This window comes from Schistocerca piceifrons, chromosome 3 (genome assembly GCF_021461385.2).
Source record: "Schistocerca piceifrons isolate TAMUIC-IGC-003096 chromosome 3, iqSchPice1.1, whole genome shotgun sequence".
Lineage (NCBI taxonomy): Eukaryota > Metazoa > Arthropoda > Insecta > Orthoptera > Acrididae > Schistocerca > Schistocerca piceifrons.
In genome coordinates this window covers 878,962,913-878,982,415 of record NC_060140.1, presented here as the reverse complement: position 1 = coordinate 878,982,415, position 19,503 = coordinate 878,962,913, and the positions used below count along the sequence as shown (strand labels likewise).

The following is a 19,503-nucleotide window of genomic DNA, read 5'->3' as shown; positions in this document are numbered from 1 at the left end:
AATTATATTCGCGATCGTGGCTATTTTTTTTTATGTACTATATATCTCTATATGTGACTCCTGCCATTAGGCGTATTGATCGAACGACAAACAAATGTAACAAAATCATCAGTCTAGGCACCAAATAAATCTTCACCTTCCTGTCAATGCTTCCCAAGAACCATGGAGGTAAGGAGCCTTTACCTCCATGCCAAGAACATTATAACGATATCTTTGAAATTCAAGTGGAACTTACTGGCCAAACAGTGCCGTCTTGATTGGAAATCTTTGGTGTAAACAATATGGTGGTGCAATTGGACAACAATTTAAAAACATTTTTGATCAAACGACAAATAAATGTAACAAAACCAACAGTCAAGATCCAGATAAATCTTCACCTTCCTTTTAACTCTTGGAATGTCAAAAATTGATTTTTCCTAGCACACGATAATGATATCTTTGAATTTCGTGTGGAACTTACTGGTTAATTAGTCGCGTGTGGAATTCTTTGGTGTAAACAATATGGTGGTGTAATTGACCAACAATTTAAAAACATGTCACTATAATTTGAAATAAATCACAATGGACACAGATATTTTACGTATTAGTTGTGCATGGATAGGTAAATGGTTGGCTCAAGGCCCTGGTTAGCTGTCAACCGCTAAGCGCTCGATATGACGACAGAGAAGGTATAAAAAATTTTCAAATGCCATCTACGATATTAATGCCGAACACAGTCTTACAATTTAATGACCCTGTGACATTACATAGTCCACCAGTGTGATTTACTTTACTGAAGGCGAATTAGGTTGGAATAAATTATGGCAAATGTATACCACTTTTTGAATGAATTTGAGTGGTTGAAACAAAGCGCCAGACACCTTTTTACCGATTACGCGCCATATACAGTGATCGCATGTCGATAGCTAAATTACACGCCGAAACCTGATCATCCGGAATATGCCTAATGCCATGACTACTGTGCGAAACCTGGCCCTCCCGAATCAAGTCTAGTACCGTTACCAAGTATAATGTAGCCCGTTAATATTTTTTAATTGCAAATGATATTAAGATCTTTTCTTACCATATATTTACCGTATTTATAAATTATAAAAGCAGTTAAATTACAGTTAAGTTGCAACCGTTTTCGTCTTATACTCAACAGTGCTTTCCAACACTCTTTCATTCACCAACTTTAATCTACCTGTTTGGAATCATTTTAGCTAGTTAGTTATTAATGTGTTGTATATATCATACAGTAATCGTTATGATGAATGTGTCTAATGAATAAATTTGGTAGAAAACCGCACACAAAGAAAAAGAAAATAATTATGTGAATACTGGCTGACCATATACATACGTCATTTTTTGCCTACAGTCTAAATCACTAATTATTTCTATTCAAAAATTCCTGAAAGGTATAGAAGTTGTTACGGAAAAACCTCCTCGATCCACATTTGAAACTGCATATGCTGTCAGACATTTTGTGTGTATGAGTAGATAGTAGTAGCATATTCCATCCCTTTTCGTGTAAAAGTTAGATTCATTAGAAGATAATGCAGATCACTTTTTTCGAATTCAGATGGATTGTTGTTACCCAATTTCCAATTTGTAGGGATACAGAATGGAACTGTCGTATAATCTCAGTCATAGGTAAAGCAGGTGGCAGATTGCAGTGCAATGGTGGAATACTAGGGAAATACAATTAGTCTCCAAAGGAGGTAGCATACAAAACACTGGAACCCATCCTAGAGTACTAATCAAGTGTGTGCAACATGTACCAAATAGAGTTAACATGGGATATTCAGCATATATAAAGAAGCACAGCACAAATGGTCTATTTTATTATACTCTGTTCTAGTTTGTTTGACTTGTTGGAGAGTGTCATGAAGATGCTGAAAGAACTGAATTAGGCAGGTGTTTGAAGATAGATGCAATCAATCCTGTGGAAGCCTACTAAAAAGTTTCTAGAACCAGCTTTGAATAAAAAGGAATATTCAGTGCGAGTGGTCAGCTTTAGCCAGTGATGTAGGAAACATACGACAAATGGTGTAAACAACATGGTGGCTATAATATGATAGCAGTGGTGATTTTTTCAAACAGGTTGAGCTACAGATCAATCTGCCGCCAAAACCATTCATTGGTTTCGCCAACTCACAGCCAGACTGTCACATTCCAACCTACCCTAGACCTCGGACTAAGCTACAGATCAATTTGTCACCTCAGCCAGGTTTTTTCTTTCTTTGATGTTTGTCAGCTTCGCCAACTAACAACAGTACTGTGAATATGCTTACCAAAATGTGACATCACAACAGCTATTAGCATTACATACTGGTCAAACTGATGACTCGTAACAAGTATTCCTCTTGACCCTCAGTGTTAAGTGAGGAATTTAGGATTATATTACACACCACTCCATATTGCTCCCATAGGAAAGATTAGACTAATTATGATGCTCACACAGGATCTTAAGCAATCATTCTGCCAATGCTCAAAATGTGAATGGAACTGGAAAAAGCCCTAATAATTTGTGTAATAGGGTATACTCTCTACCATGCACTTCACAGTGATTTGCAAAGTATAAATGTAGATATAGTGAACGAATGTACTGTGAACCTGTGGATAATATTCCCAGCTGCTTAAAGATATGCCTGCAAGATGTATGTATGAAACCCTACACACAATATTAATTACTTCCTCTTGTGCAATGAGCACTTTTATGCCTAAGTGAGGAGTTACCTCAGAAAATTATTCCAAAGACATCAGTGAATGAAAGTAAGCAAAATATGGTACCTTACTGACTTCTTTGGGCCCAGAGTTGGCAGTTATTCTGATGGCAGTACATAACTGAACCTAAAATTTTTAGAATGTGAACTTTTTAATGGGTGTATTGTATTGTTTTCCCCTCTTGAAGTTTTCATCAAAATATGCTCCTAAGAGCTAGAATTTTCCACCCTTTGTAAATTATTTTGTTGGTGTACTAGTTTAATAAGAGGCGGGATGTTTTTAACTATACAAAACTGGATGAGCTGTGTGTTTTCCAAGTTAAAGCTGGCCAGTTGTGTAAAACCAGTTGGGAACTTAAAAAAAAAAACATCATTTATTATTTTCTCTGTTGCTACTTCCTTGCTCGATTTTGCAACAGTGTTTGCATATCTGCAAACAGGACTACTTCTGCCTCTTATTTCAAATAAAGCAAGAAAAGCAGTGGGCCAGTGATTGAATCCTGTGTGCCTCACAAACTAATTTCCTCCCATGTAGATGGTGTGGAGTGTCCCTTTATATTACTTAAACAGCCTAAGATAACTTTGGACATTCTGTTTCTTAAACAAGAACAAAAACTGGCAAGTGTTGAATGTAATCAGTAAAAACTTGATTTCTCAAATAGAATATTAAATCTGACTTAACGAAATGATCCCAGAAGATCCTAGCTGGTGATATTTTATCATGTAAATATTTAATAATGTGCTCAGATAATGTACAAATAGCTGACTCAGTAGGACAGCCCTTTTCAAAAACCAAATTGTGAGGTACTAAGTGTCCCACTACTACACTGGTAGCTGACTACCCTGGAGTTCATTGCATACTCGAAAATTTTAGAACATAATGTAAGGAGTGGCAGTGGAGGGTAGTTACTGACATCTGTGTAGTCACCCTACTCATAGAGCGGCCTAGCAACAGCAAATTTTAAAGCTGTATAGGTAAATACTCTGAATTAATTATGCACTATTTAAGTGATGAACATTTAGTGTTACAGGGACACAACCTTTTAGTGTCCTGTTGGAGATGTTCACCACCATATGAACTTTTACTTTTTATGATGATGATGATGATGATTTTCTTTATTTCAGATAGAAATGTAAGCTTAATTTTTAACAATGGAAAATCTAAGATGGAATGCAACAATATTACAAAAAGCACATTGCTACTCACAGATAGGGACAACAAAAGGACTCTCAGAATTAAAGCTTTCAGCCATTAAGGTTTTCGCCAATAATAGATGACACACACACACACACACACACACACACACACACACACACACAAGCGCGCGCGCGCGTGACTGCAGTCTTAGCTGCGAGAAGCAGCACCAGTACTTGATGGGAGTGGTGACTGAGTGGGAGTAAGGAGGAGGCCGTAGTGGGGAGGTAGAAGGATACTATGGTGGACAGTGAAGTGCTGCAGATTAGATGGAGGCAGGGGTGAGGTGGGGAGGGGGGGGGGGGGAAGTAGTGGAAAAGCAGCATTCCCTTTGTAACTCAGTAACACCCAGGACTGGGGTACTGAATTACATTCGCCACTGGGGTTTCCACTACCTCATTGTGCCCTGAAATGAGAAATGTCCTGGCCACTATCCTTTCTACTGCTCCCACAGTGGTATTCCACCATCCACCGAACCTACACTATATACTCATCCATCCTTACACAACCCCTGTTCCCAATCCCTTACCTCACGGCTCATACCACTGTAATAGATCTAGATGCAAGACTTGTCCCAAATATCCTCCCACCACCACCACCTACTCAGTCTGGTTACTGACATCACCTATCCCATCAAAGGCAGTGCTAACTGTGAAACCAGTCGTGATCTACAAGCTAAGCTGCAACCACAGTGCTGCATTCAATGTAGGCATGACAACCAACGAGCTGTCTGTCCATATGAATGGTCACCAACAAACTGTGGCCAAGAAACAAGTGGACCACCCTGTTGCTTAACATGCTGCCAAGCATGATATCCTTCATGTCAGCTTTTCTGAATTGTGCAGGTAGGAACTTTCCCTGCAATACATCCTACTTTCCCGTAAAATCCTGGCCTCGACCTTCATTAGTCACTGCCCTCACCCATCCAGCTCCTTCCGTGTTCCCTTCCAGCACTACATAGCCATCATTCCTTCATCACACCCAGTCTTTTTATTTCTCTCCTTTTCCATTACTTCACCCCACCCCCTCCCCACCTCTCCCCTGCCCTCTGTGTAACCTCCAGCACTTCACTGTCTGCCACCTCCACCATACTACCCCTTGCCCTCACCACACCAGTCTCCTCCTTACCCCCACCCAATTGCCACTCCCATCATGCACAGTGTGGTTTCAGTTGCCTGAGACTGCAGTTGTGTGTGTGTGTGTGTGTGTGTGTGTGTGTGTGTGTGTGTGTTGTTGACAAAGGCCTTAGTGGTCGAAGGCTTTAGTTGTTAGAGTCTTTTTGTTGTGTCTGTCTGTGACTAAGCATCTCTGCTATATGGTGAGTGGCAACTTTCCTTTTCATAATATTGTCAAGCATAATTTTTGTTTTATTGCGTATTTTTGTTCTGTGCATTTTGGTGCAACTAATGAAGAGAATCCCATTTAATTGTTCTCATCCAGCAATTTAGGCAGTGTGTGTCCATTCATGATTAAGTTCATATTTCTGGAAACTAGTGTAAAACTTAAGTGGTTTGTTTTAGAAACTTTTGCAGTAGTAATTTGTTTACATATAGTTTGCATACATTAAAGTTACAATAAATGTTACATTATATTGTGATTAAGTTAACTAACAGATACTGCAGTCAACTGAGTGTGGAGTTCTTGTTGTAAGTGGAAATAATTAACTTTTTATGTTATGTCATACACCTGAAGCGCTAACCTGTAGGCCTGGTTTTTGCAGCCCGTAGATAGCAAAAATTCGTTTAGTGTAAAGTGTGGTATGTCTAGAATGTGGGTTGGAATTTCACTTGGGTGACTGTAATGGGGAACTGAGTGTGGTCCTCCTATGGAACTGTACGCTCTGCGAGAAAGACAAGAAATCAGTGAACGGGAGGCAAAGATTTATGTCCTTCTGGCTGAATGAGAACATGCAAAATGTGAATTCGATAGGTTGAAGGGGGAAACAAATTGTGGGAACTGCGTAAAGGTAACCTGTGGGCAAAAGGGGAACAGCTCATCAGCTTCTTCATCTACATTTGGGCTTATAGTATCAAATAAATGTGACTTGTTGTTTGAAGTAGGAGGGGAAGAGCTTTATCCAACTGTAGATCATATTGGGGTGCAGCAGATTTCTAGCAAAAAACCTAGCAAAAGAGCTTAGGAAGAGAAGGGAGTTGCTGCTAGGTAGTAGCTATGAGAGGGGTGTGTTGCAAGGGGGTCGTGCAAGGATGTTGGCAAGGAGGATTGGGTTATTATAGTAGTGAGAGCAAACAGCCTGGCTAAGGACAGGAATTATACCATTATGGCTAACTTGGATAAAAATAGGATTAACAACACCACACACAAATGAGAATTTTGTTGAGGCCTTATATTGCCATGACTGCCCAGGGCTAACATTGCTGGGAGACACGTGAACACTTGAGTTGAACTGGCTGCTGCTGACAGAAATGAAATCTCATATGAGAACTGTGGATGGTGCTACAGTTGCGAAATGAGGGTGCACTAGGCACAGCCCACAGAAGAATAAGTTTGGCTTATTTCATCAGAATATTAGAGGATTGAGTAATAAGGTAGAATAGCTTCTTGTCTGTTTGTAAAATTTAGAGTGCTCTGAAAAGACAGACATCCTGTGGCTATCAGAGCACCACATAACCACAGTGTTGGATAAGTTACATGTAAAAGATTATAACCTAGCAGCTTACTCATGCAGAACTAATATGGGAAAAGGAGGAGTCGTTACATATATTAAGACAGAGCACAAGTTAACAAACATTGAGATAAGTAGTCTTTGTAGTGATAAGCACATAGAAGCTTGTGAATTAATACGGGAAAGTAGTTCACTTTTTATTGAAAGTATATGCTGATCACCACTGGAAAATTTTGAACTGTTTATGAGGAATGTGCATTCCTTTCTATACAGTCTGTCAGACAGTAGCAAACAGTTAATGATCTGTGGTGACTTCAATGTAGATTTTCTAAAGGATTCTGATAGGAAAAATGATCTGGAAATCTTATTTTTATCCTACAATTTGATCTCGGTTATTAACTCTCCAACGTGGCTGTATTAAGACAGTAGGGCCCTAAGTGATAGTGTTTTCTTTGGTGAAGCACAAAGCAAGAAAATAACTGTTTACCTAGTGATGTATGCTCTCTCTGATCATTATGCACAGTCAGTTAGGATAAATAACATAGTGTTATACAGCACAGATACTCCTCAGTGGGAACCAGTTGGAATAATTAATGACTCCAGGACAAATGTTTTTGAGAAATCTGTGATGAACCAAATGCTGACATAAAATTTAGTCTATTCCATGGTAAATTCATATATGAAAAAAGCTTCCTGCATAAGCTAATCAGAAAGGACATTAAATAGCCAAGTAAAAAGACAATGGATCGCTAGAGGGATTAAAGTATCTTGTGAAAGGAAAAGGGAAATGTATCTATTGGTAAGAACGAGTAGAGACCCTGTAGTAGTTGCACACTGCAAAAACTACTCAAAATTACTAATAAAAGTTATTAAAAATCAAGGAACATGCACGTAACATCACAAATGTGTAATTCCAACAACAGACTTAAGGCTTCACGCAATTTAGTGAAACGAGGCACTGGACAACCAGCCACAGAACAGCATAACACCACTATTGAACTGAATGGAAGGGCTATAAATAATGAGACACAGGTAGCAAATATATTTAATAATCATTTCATAAATAGAGTAAAAAGTATAGGGACAAACTATAGTAGAAAGTATTGGAACAAACAGTTCAAGAGAAAAATCACAGCAGTGTGTTGAAAAGCAACTCTCATGAAATTCAATCATATGAATGTATCACCAACTTCTTATGAAATTAAGGAAATTATACGTTCTCTCACAAATAAAAGGTCTTCTGGTTTTGATGGTGCTTCCAAAAGAGTGCTAAAGATTTCTCCCCATATAATAAGCCTGGTGTTATGTGAAATATGTAATGCATTATGTAAGGCATTTTTGTAAAGAGACTGAAATGCGCCATTGTCACACCCTATTTAAAAAATGTGGTAGAAGAAATGTCAATAACTACTGACCAGTTTCACTGCTGACACTATTTTCCAAAATTTTGGAGAATGTGATGCATTCTAGAATTAATAGCTCACCTGTGCAACAATAATAACCTCAGCAAATCACAGTTTGGATTTCAGAAGAGTTGTTCACCTGGAATGCCATTTACATGTTCACTCACCAAATTGTACAAGCAGTAAATAATAAAATAGTGCAGGTTGGTATTTTCTGCGATCTATCTAAGGCACTTAACTATGTGAATGACAGTATTCTCATCGATAAATAGAACTTTTATGGGACGGATGGCATTGCCAATCAGTAGATCATGTCATATCTAACCAAAAGAATGCAGCAAGTTGTACTTAGTAATTCAATGTAGTCTGGGGACGTTATTCTGATTGGAGGGGGGGGGGGGGGGGGAATAATGCATGGGATCCAAGGCTCAATCTTAGGTCCACCATTGTTTCTCATATATGTAAACGATCTTCTGTCTAATATACAACGAGCTGAATTACTTTTTTTTGCAGATGATAATAGTACTGTAATGAATTCAGCCATACGTAATGCATTGAAAGAAATGGTAAAGTATGTCCTTAGAAGTATTGTAGCATCAGGCTGCTGTCGTCTGCTGTGTTGTGGGCGGTGGTGGTGTCACAGCTGTCAATTATGCACCAACCAGTGATGCTGACTTCTGTACAACTTACTCTTGTCAGTGAATCTTGTACAGAGTAACTCAGTTTTTCCCTTCCCAGCTATGCTGAAATTTGAGTGACCATGTTATTCAAGTAAATAAAGTTATTACATTCTTGGTTCCTGAGAGTGCTAATTTGGACTCTGCAGCTCAGCTTGATAGTATAAAATGACAAACGTCGGATTGCCGTTATTCAAGCAGTGTCAGACATGTGGTAACCTCTACATTGCAGTACCTTTGACAACTAAGGAGCAAGGTGGACACCGGTACTGCGCAGATAATTTACTACACACCATTTGGATTTGTCGTTTACCACTGTAGGTTGAAGCGATAATAGTATCAAAAACAGAAATGCTGTCAGACACCGTTACACAGCTTGCAGACTGGATAAGGAAGCCATCACCTCTGTTCAGTTTAGCACAGTAACAGAACTGTGCAGCAGTACGATGGCGACAGCAGTTGCATGCACCTAGTACAACTCTTTGCGGCAAAAGTGGATTTACTTTGCACACAACTTATCAAGCTTTTGACGCAAAACTGTGCCACCAGCAATAGAGGATGATACCATAAGAGATCCAGGAGCCATTCGCTGTCCAGCGCTGCATCCTCCAGTACAAACCAATCCACATGCTGGTACCACCACAAGTTCGGTGAATGGCTTCGGAAGTGTACAGTGCTGTGTTCTTTCCCAAATATCAACGGCTGCCAGTATCATAGGGTGCAGCCGAGTGCCTGTCAGCATCTTGGAGCCTGTTTATCAGTGACAGAAAGTAAGGTCAAAAATATTTAGTGGACACTGACCCCAATTTAAGTATATTGCTGTGAACATTGATGCATCGCTGCAGATGGCATTCTGTTTGACAGCAATGAAGCGTCTCTCATATTAGCTTTTAGAACACAGCGAACAGATTAGATCTGGGACTACATCGCTCTGTAATCTGGGATTTCACTGTTGCCAACATCTTGGAGGCAATCATAGGAGCTGACATTTTACTTTATCATCATCTGCTGCCAGACGTGTTGAACGTTTGACTAGCGGACAGCATTACCATCCTGATTACCTTGGGATTCCGCTGCAGCACAGCAGTTCGCAGCACCAAGCTGATTGAAATTAGTAACTGTAAATACACTGCTCTGCTTCAACAATTTCCAACTTTGATTAGACCTAAACAAGTGCTACATAATACAGCACACAGCATTAAGACCCAGTTCTAAGCAAAGAACGGAAAGTAGAAAGGTGGAAGGAGTATATACAGGGTCTGAACAAGAGCGATGTTCTGGAGGACAATATTATGGAAATGGAAGAGAATGTAGATGAAGATGAAATGGGAGATATGATACTGCGAGAAGAGTTTGACAGAGCACTGAAAGACCTGAGTCGTAACAAGGCCCCGGGAGTAGACAACATTCCATTAGAACTACTGACGGCCTTGGGAGAGCCATTCCTGACAAAACTCTACCGTCTGGTGAGCAAGATGTATGAGTCAGGCAAAATACCCTCAGACTTCAAGAAGAATGTAATAATTCCAATCCCAAAGAAAGCAGGTGTTGACAGATTTTGTGAAAATCACTGAACTATCAGTTTAATAAGTCACAGCTGCAAAATACTATCGCGAATTCCTTACAGACGAATGGGAAAACTGGTAGAAGATGACCTCGGGGAAGATCAGTTTGGATTCCGTAGAAATATTGGAACACATGAGGCAATACTGACTCTACGACTTATCTTAGAAGAAAGATTAAGGAAAGGCAAACCTATGTTTCTAGCATTTGTAGACTTAGAGGAAGATTTTGACAATGTTGACTGGAATACCCTCTTTCAAATTCTAAAGGTGGCAGGGGTAAACTACAGTGATCGAAAGGCTATTTACAATTTGTACAGAAACCAGATGGCAGTTATGAGTTGAGGGGTGTGAAAGGGAAGCAGTGGTTGGGAAGGGAGTGAGACAGGGTTGTAGCCTCTCCCCGATGTTATTCAATCTGTATATTGAGCAAGTAGTAAAGGAAACAAAAGAAAAATTCGGAGTAGGTATTAAAATCCATGGAGAAGAAATAAAAATTTTGAGATTCGCCGATGACATTGTAATTCTGTTAGAGACAGCAAAGGACTTGGAAGAGCAGTTGAACGGAATCGACAGTGTCTTGAAAGGAGGATATAAGATGAACATCAACAAAGGCAAAAGAAGGATAATGGAATGCAGTCGAATTAATTCGGGTGATGCTGAGGGAATTAGATTAGGAAATGAGACACTTAAAGTAGTAAAGGAGTTTTGCTATTTGGGGAGCAAAATAACTGATGATGGTTGAAGTAGAGAGGATATAAAATGTAGACTGACAATGACAAGGAAAGTGTTTCTGAAGAAGAGAAATTTGTTAACGTTGAGTGTAGATTTAAGTGTCAGGAAGTCGCTTCTGAAAGTATTTGTATGGAGTGTAGCCATGTATGGAAGTGAAACATGGATGATAAACAGTTTGGACAAGAAGAGAATAGATGCTTTTGAAATGTGGTGGTACAGAAGAATGCTGAAGATTAGATGGGTAGATCACATAACTAATGAGAAGGTATTGAATAGAATTGGGGAGAAGAGGAGTTTGTGGCACAACTTGACAAGAAGAAGGGACCGGTTGGTAGGACATGTTCTGAGGCATCAAGGGATCACCAATTTAGTATTGGAGGGCAGCGTGGAGGGTAAAAATCGTAGAGGGAGACCAAGAGATGAATACACTAAGCAGATTCAGAAGCATGTAGGTTGCAGTAAGTACTGGGAGATGAAGAAACTTGCACAGGATAGAGTAGGATGGAGAGCTGCATCAAACCAGTCTCAGGACTGAAGACCACAACAACAACAGCATTAAGACTGCTGATGTCCCACCTGTGTAATGCAGGCACCCAGTTGCCTGGCTATTGCTAAAATCGAGTGTGACACTATACTGAAGGAATGCATTATCTGACTATCACTTGGCCCATTGTTGTCCTCTCTACACTTGTAGCTGTATTCACAGACGATGGCAGCTGAGTTTAGGTTGTTCGGCACACCTGTGTCATGCATCCTCCAACAGCCAATGAGCGTTCGGTAGTGTTTTGAGATTCTGCTGTGAATGCTGTAGCTAATGCCAGCAATAAAGGTAGTCTTAATGAGCAGTTTTTTGGTGTATTTCTATTCCAATTGTTGCTTGTTGTCATCGCTTATGGTGGTGGTAAGTGACACATTCTGCATAAGGAAGCCAGAGACATAATTTGCTGGATATATGCTTTCTTCATGTGCTAAGCATGTGCATGCATGTACTGCAGCTGTTGCTTTGAATCTGCACATGTCAAGGCACAGACAGGAATTGCATTGTTGCAAACTGCCATAATTTGTGGATTGAACTTGAGTACCTAAGAAGTGTGGAGTGTGGTGCCCTTGTGGGATTATCGTGCACTTAACACCAGAAATGAAGCAGACCACTACCCAGTACCATTGTTGTGGGAATATAATTACACCTTACATGGAACCACTATATTTAAAGTCCTGGAATGTGCCAGAGCTTACACTCAAATTCCTGTTACAGAGGATGACATGTCCAAAATGACTAACATCTCTGCATTTGGGTTGTTTAAAAGCATGCATATGACCTTTTGGCGTATGAAATGCTGGCATTGGTTTATTGCTTTGGTTTTACAAAGCCTACCATTTTGTTCTGCATACCTGGATGATATTCTCATCATTTCTGCCACTGAAGAGCATTATTGACAAAACCTAATCAAAGTGTGCAAGCGTATAGAGCAGTACTGTATGGTTAAACATGTTTGGGCAATCTGAGACCTACGACTACACAGATACTCCGCAAGCCACCGTAAGGTGCGTTTTGGAGGGTACCCTGTACCACTACTTGTCATTTCCCCTCCTGTTCCACTCACAAATAGGAGGGAGGGAAAAACGACTGTCTGCACGCCTCCATATGAATCCTAATTTTTCATATCTTATCTTTCTGGTCCTTACGCACGATGTGTGTGGGCAGCAGTAGAATTGTTCAGCAGTCAGTTTCAGATGCTGGTTCTCTAAATTTTCTCAATAGTGTTTCTCGAAAATAACGTTGCCTTCCCTCCAGGGACTCCTATTTGAGTTCCCAAAGCATCTCCGTAACAATTATGTGTTGTTTGGACCCACTGGTAGAAAATCTAGCTGCCCATCTCTGAATTGCTTCAGTGTCTTCCTTCAATCTGACCTGCTATGGATCCCAAACACTCAAGCAGTACTCAAGAATAGGTCGCACAATGTCCTACATGCTATAACCTTCACAAGTGAACTGCTCTTTTCTAAAATTCTCCCAATAAACCAAAGTTGACCATTTGCCTTCCCTACCACAGTTTCCTGGGTCACTGAATCTCTTCTGAAGGCTCCCTACCATTATCAAAAAGGGTCAAAGCCGTCCTGCTGATGCCAAAACTGAACATTGTTAAAGAGTTACAATGGTTTTTGGGGATGTTGAATTTTTATCAGTTGAACTGCAACAACCATTAACTGCAATGCTGTTTGGCCCGAATGTTAGAAACAATACCCCAGTTCAGTTTACCGATGCGATGAGTTCTGTGTTTGGAGCCGCAAAACAAAGTATGGCAAATGCTGCACTTCTTGCGCATCCCACGCTGGTTGCATCCTTAATGTTGGTAATGGTTGCAAGGCAGACAGCTATTAGTGCAAAAGCACAGATGACTCTTGGCAACCACTTGCATACTATTCACACAAGCTGTCACTGTCACAGCAGAAGTGGAGTGTCTACGATCATGAACTTCTTGCCGTGTCTGAAGTAGTTAAGTTCTTTTGACCACAGAAGCAACAATCATAAACCATTGACATAGGCCTTCAAGCAGAACAGCAACAACAGCTCACTTCATCAATAAACCACATGGAATTCATAGCCCAATTCAGCACAGAGATCAAGCATATTTTGGGTATTGACAGTGTAGTTGCTGATTGCCTCTTGCACAGCATATAGATTTCGTGGGCCCAGCTAGATTATCAAGAGTTCCCGAGCTTTTTACTTTATCACACATCTGTGTTACAGTTTCAGCTTGTTAGCTTGCCTGGTAAGTGAAACTGTATTGTGATGTCTCTCATGGATGATCTCCCCCCTTTTTATCAGCCACATTTCGTAGGCAAGCTCTCGACAGCTATACAACTTGTGCAACCTGGTGTCCGGACAACTTTTCACCTAGTGTTGAAGACCCGGAATTGAAAAACCCTGCCATGACTGGACTTGTATTTGTCTACAATGCCAAAGTAACAACATGTGTTACTATGTACATGCACCTGTCAGTGATTTCCCAGATACACCTTACATTTCGTGCATGTGCACATTGACACAGTAGGACCATTGCCTCCACTGAACAACCAACGGTACTTATTATGGTGGATCATTTTACTTGTTGGCAGGAAGCAGTGCCAGTGTACAGTATTTGCACAGAGACATTAGCTCCCACTTTTGTGTTATCAAGGTTCGCTAGATTTGGTTGGTTGTCCTCTGCCCACTACAAGTGAATGTGGACGACAATTTGAGTCATACTTGTTCACTCAGTTTGCAAAGTTCCATGGATATGTGTACCATAAGGCCACTGCTATCATCCAGTGAGCAGTGGCATGAACAAACCATGGTACCGTTTCCTCAAAGCTGCACTTACATGTCACACCACCTTCTGGGCAACCACTCCACCAGTAGATCTCCTTGGTCTATGGAACACTTAACAACCTAGACATGGATTACTTTGCAACAGAACTGGTTTATGGTGAAACATTGTGTGTCCCAGAAGAATTTATTGATGCCAGTTTTCTGGAATTATCATCTCATGATCATCCAGACTTTGTGATTGTGACACCACATAGCTCACATCTGTCCTCTCAAAGCCTCCAGACATGGCACACCATCTAGTTATGTGCACCATGACTTGGACGATTGCTGGCATATCACAGCCTTCTTATATTTGCCCCCACCTTGTTTTAAGAAGAGGTATGTGGACACTAGACATTGCGGTGAATGGCAAAAGCACAACCATCTCTCTTGATTGTGTTGAGCCCACCTACATCTTCCACCAGGCGTTTCCAGTTGAAGCACCACAAAGACAAGTTCATCTCCTGCTACCACCACCATAATCACAAACACAGAGGCAACAACTGCCTGACACACAACAACAGCTTGTGTGCGTGACTTGTTCTGGATGTCATGTGCATTTTCCTGCAAGTTTTCTCGATGACATTCTGCTTCCGCCATGGGGGGCTCCTGTAGCATCAGACCACTGTCATCTGTTGTGTGTGGGAGATGTAGTTGGTGTGGCTGTCAAATTTGTAATTACATTCTGACCAGCAATGCTGTATACAGCAGCAGTAGTAACAGCGTTTATTCTTTGACTTCTGTACAACTTACTCTTGTTTATGATTTTGTACATACTTGCGCAGTTTTTCCTGTCTCAGTTATGCTGATATTGGAAGGATTGTCCTGCATTCATGTATAACATTTACCATGCCTATTGATTGAGTGCACTATCCAAGAAAATATAGCTCTAATGTTCTTGATTCCCGAGAGTGCTAATTCGGGCTCTACCGCTCAACTTGGTAGTATATTATGACAAAGATCAGACAACCATAATTGAAGCAATGTGTGACAGTATCATTGACTGCTTTTCTGCAAATAGCCCCACCCTCAACTTTAAAAAGGCGCAACATACCATATTCATTTCTGCACATCTATGGGTTCTGCACCACTGATAAGTGTAACACATGCTGAGGAAATAATAAATACGGCTGAAACTTAAAAATTCTTAGATGTCCATATTGATGAGAATTTAAAATGGGAAAAGCATTATTATGGAACTCCTAAAACAACTTATTTCAGTAAGATTTCTTTTAGAATCATGCAAATCTTGGGGAGAGATGAATATGGAATAATGTTTTGGGGAAACTCATCTTTAAGAAAGAAAGTCTTCATTGCTGAGAAACTGCTGTAAGAATAATATGTGGTGCTCGCCCACAGTCATCTTGTAGATATTTGTTTAAGAAGTGGGGCATTCTGTTACTCGACATTGTATTTATTTCCTCATGAAGTCATTTGTAAATAATCCACTGCATTTTGAAAGGAGCAATGATGTACATAATTACAATACCACAAGGAATAATGAGACCTTTTGCTCCACATTAAGGTTACATTTAGCACGGAAAGGAGTGCGCAATGCTGCAACTAAAATTCCAGTGAAATAAAATGCCTTTCAGACAGCAAAAGTAAACTTTGAAAACAAACTGAAAATGTGTCTTCTTTACAACTCCTCCTATTTTATGTAAGAATTTCAGTTACTGGAATGTGTAAAAGGCAGTGGAAAGGAATTACTAACTCACATCTGCATATTGTTTTCTCCTTAATGTTCAGCATTTAGACATATTTACAAATTAATGATCAATGGAACATGCAACTAACTCAGTCACTAATGTCATCTGTACTATTTCTCATGTACTGTTTTGTTTTCAGCCCTGAACTATTTGTACCAATTTTATAACATATTAAAAAATAATAATTATTGAAATTATCTGTTATATGTGAACTGTCTTTTACAATGCTCCTGTTCTCTTTACAAGAAATAATGTACTCTCTTATGGCTTCATTCTTTCTTGCTTTTTAACAATATTCCACTTTGATTTTATTTTATTGTATGACCTGTCAATTTCAGACAAAATGTGCTTACTCTTGAATCTTTTTACAACTTTTCTTAACATGTTAGCTAAAGTACTGTTCATGATATGAAAGTATTTCTGGATGATTACTTGTTGTGGCTATTTTGTACAGGCCTTTTTTGCTGTGGAGAAACTCTGACACATGTAGTGATCTGAGGTTTCTTTAATGACTTCCCATGATCAGGCTGCCTAAGGGAGAACTTCTTTCAAAAATGGTTACAAAGTCATTAAGAAGTGTGTTCAATTTCGAGCTAGCATTAGGCTCATTGTAAACTCCACCACAATCAACATCATCTAAACTTTCCTTAAAATCTTCAGTATCTTCGTCTTTAATCAGCCTCACTGTTTTCTCAGAGTGCTTCTGAGTTGTACTTAGAGCTAAGTTACATAATGTGACTAACTGTGTGTTTTGATCAGATATTTTGGAGTTGCAGCATGTATAACTTTATTTGCCAAAACAGAGCATAGACAGTTATGTGTATTGTGAATTGTGGTTTATTTGTCTCATAACGTAAATCAATAGTAAAAACACTATGTCTAATATTAGTATACAAGTGTAAACATCATGTTTAGCGAGTGATTACCAATGCAACAATAATAACATAAAAATAAAATTGGCGTAATAATGACATTCAAACTACAATAACAATCTTACTACTAGTGTAATAGCACTGAGTTGCAAGTTAGTATTGTTCTGTTACAAGAAAAAAGATGCAGGACTGTTAGAGCTGGTGATCAATTTGAGGGATAACTATGCATTATATTACATTGTATACTACGGCTATATACTTCTTTTTATTAATGAGTTTATAGGGACAGACTGAATTGTTGAATAGCTTGAGGTTAGCCTGTGAGTGAGTTGCTGAGAGTTAGGCACAACTGACGAAGATATCATGACAAAAAGCTATTTTTGTTAAACTAAGAAAGAAACATTCCCAGGTGTAAATAAAAGATATTGATGAAACTTGGCAGATATGTAAAGGGATCAAAATAATAAAATACATGTTTTTTCGCCATATCTTGTGCATCTTGTTGAATTTTGTTTTATATTGTGTTGTCTGTCATGTATATTATACAAAGAAATTTCTTCATTTAATGTGCATGGTGTATAAAAGTTATGTTTTAAGCATTTCTTTACAGATTATCATTATTGTAATGATTTTATAACGTAATAATGAGTTACTTTTTAGTTTCAACTAACAAAATTCACATATGTTAAATGGTAAAAGTAGTAGAACATAAAAACAGTTTAAAACTTAACACCAAAGTAAGTAACACACATAATTAGAATAATAATGAACTTCTAGATACTTTAATTAGGTAATGCAGGAGTAGGTTTAATAATGAATAGGAAAATAGGAATGCGGGCAAGCTACTACAAACAGCATAGTGAACGCATTATTGTGGCCAAGATAGATACGAAGACGAAGCCCCCCATAAACCATGGACCTTGCCGTTGGTGGGGAGGCTTGCGTGCCTCAGCGATACAGATAGCCGTACTGTAGGTGCAACCACAATGGAGGGGTATCTGTTGAGAGGCCAGACAAACATGTGGTTCCTGAAGAGGGGCAGCAGCCTTTTCAGTAGTTGCAAGGGAAACAGTCTGGATGATTGACTGATCTGGCCTTGTAACAATAACCAAAACGGCCTTGCTGTGCTGGTACTGCGAACGGCTGAAAGCAAGGGGAAACTACGGCCGTAATTTTTCCCGAGGGCATGCAGCTTTACTGTATGATTAAATGATGATGGCGTCCTCTTGAGTAAAATATTCCGGAGGTAAAATAGTCCCCCGTTCGGATCTCCGGGCGGGGACTACTCAAGAGGATGTCGTTATCAGGAGAAAGAAAACTGGCGTTCTACGGATTGGAGCGTGGAATGTCAGATCACTTAATCGGGCAGGTAGGTTAGAAAATGTAAAAAGGGAAATGGATAGGTTAAAGTTAGATATAGTGGGAATTAGTGAAGTTCGGTGGCAGGAGGAACAAGACTTCTGGTCAGGTGACTACAGGGTTATAAACACAAAATCAAAGAGGGGTAATGCAGAAGTAGGTTTAATAATGAATAGGAAAATAGGAATGCGGGCAAGCTACTACAAAACAGCGTAGTGAACGCATTATTGTGGCCAAGATAGATACGAAGCCCACACCTACTACAGTAGTACAAGTTTATGTGCCAACTAACTCTGCAGATGACGAAGAAATTGAAGAAATGCATGATGAGATAAAAGAAATTATTCAGATAGTGAAGGGAGATGAAAATTTAATAGTCATGGGTGACTGGAATTCGAGAGTAGGAAAAGGGAGAGAAGGAAATGTAGTTGGTGAATATGGATTGGGGGAGAGAAATGAAAGAGGAAGCCGTCTGGTAGAATTTTGCACAGAGCATAACTTAATCATAGCTAACACTTGGTTTAAGAATCCTGAAAGAAGGTTGTATACATGGAAGAATCCTGGAGATACTAAAAGGTATCAGATAGATTATATAATGGTAAGACAGAGATTTAGGAACCAGGTTTTAAATTGTAAGACATTTCCAGGGGCAGATGTGGACTCTGACCATAATCTATTGGTTATCACCTGTAGATTAAAACTGAAGAAACTGCAAAAAGGTGGGAACTTAAGGAGATGGGACCTGGATAAACTGAAAGAACCAGAGGTTGTACAGAGTTTCAGGGAGAGCATAAGGGAACAATTGACAGGAATGGGGGAAAGAAATACAGTAGAAGAAGAATGGATAGTTTTGAGGGATGAAGTAGTGAAGGCAGCAGAGGATCGAGTAGGTAAAAAGACGAGGGCTAGTAGAAATCCTTGGGTAACAGAAGAAATATTGAATTTAATTGATGAAAGGAGAAAATATAAAAATGCAGTAAATGAAGCAGGCAAAAAGGAATACAAACGTCTCAAAATGAGATCGACAGGAAGTGCAAAATGGCTAAGCAGGGATGGCTAGAGGACAAATGTAAGGATGTAGAGGCTTATCTCACTAGGGGTAAGATAGATACTGCCTACAGGAAAATTAGAGAGACCTTTGGAGATAAGAGAACCACTTGTATGAACATCAAGAGCTCAGATGGAAACCCAGTTCTAAGCAAAGAAGGGAAAGCAGAAAGGTGGAAGGAGAATATAGAGGGTCTATACAAGGGCGATGTACTTGAGGACAATATTATGGAAATGGAAGAGGATGTAGATGAAGATGAA

General features: G+C 39.5%; 1 protein-coding gene across 2 annotated transcripts in view; it reads left to right on the top strand.

Annotated features, from left to right (window-relative positions):
• Nucleotides 1-455: 455 nt before the first annotated feature.
• The window catches only part of LOC124789640 (WD repeat-containing protein 19), a 316,330-nt gene continuing 297,282 nt past the window's right edge, over nucleotides 456-19,503 (top strand). The window contains exon 1 of one of the 2 annotated variants that reach the window (XM_047257071.1): nucleotides 456-668. In XM_047257071.1, the coding sequence (XP_047113027.1) occupies nucleotides 654-668 (15 nt within the window). In that variant the 5' untranslated portion in view covers nucleotides 456-653. The remainder of the gene's footprint in view (nucleotides 669-19,503) is intronic. The other variant, XM_047257070.1, reaches the window with a different exon arrangement.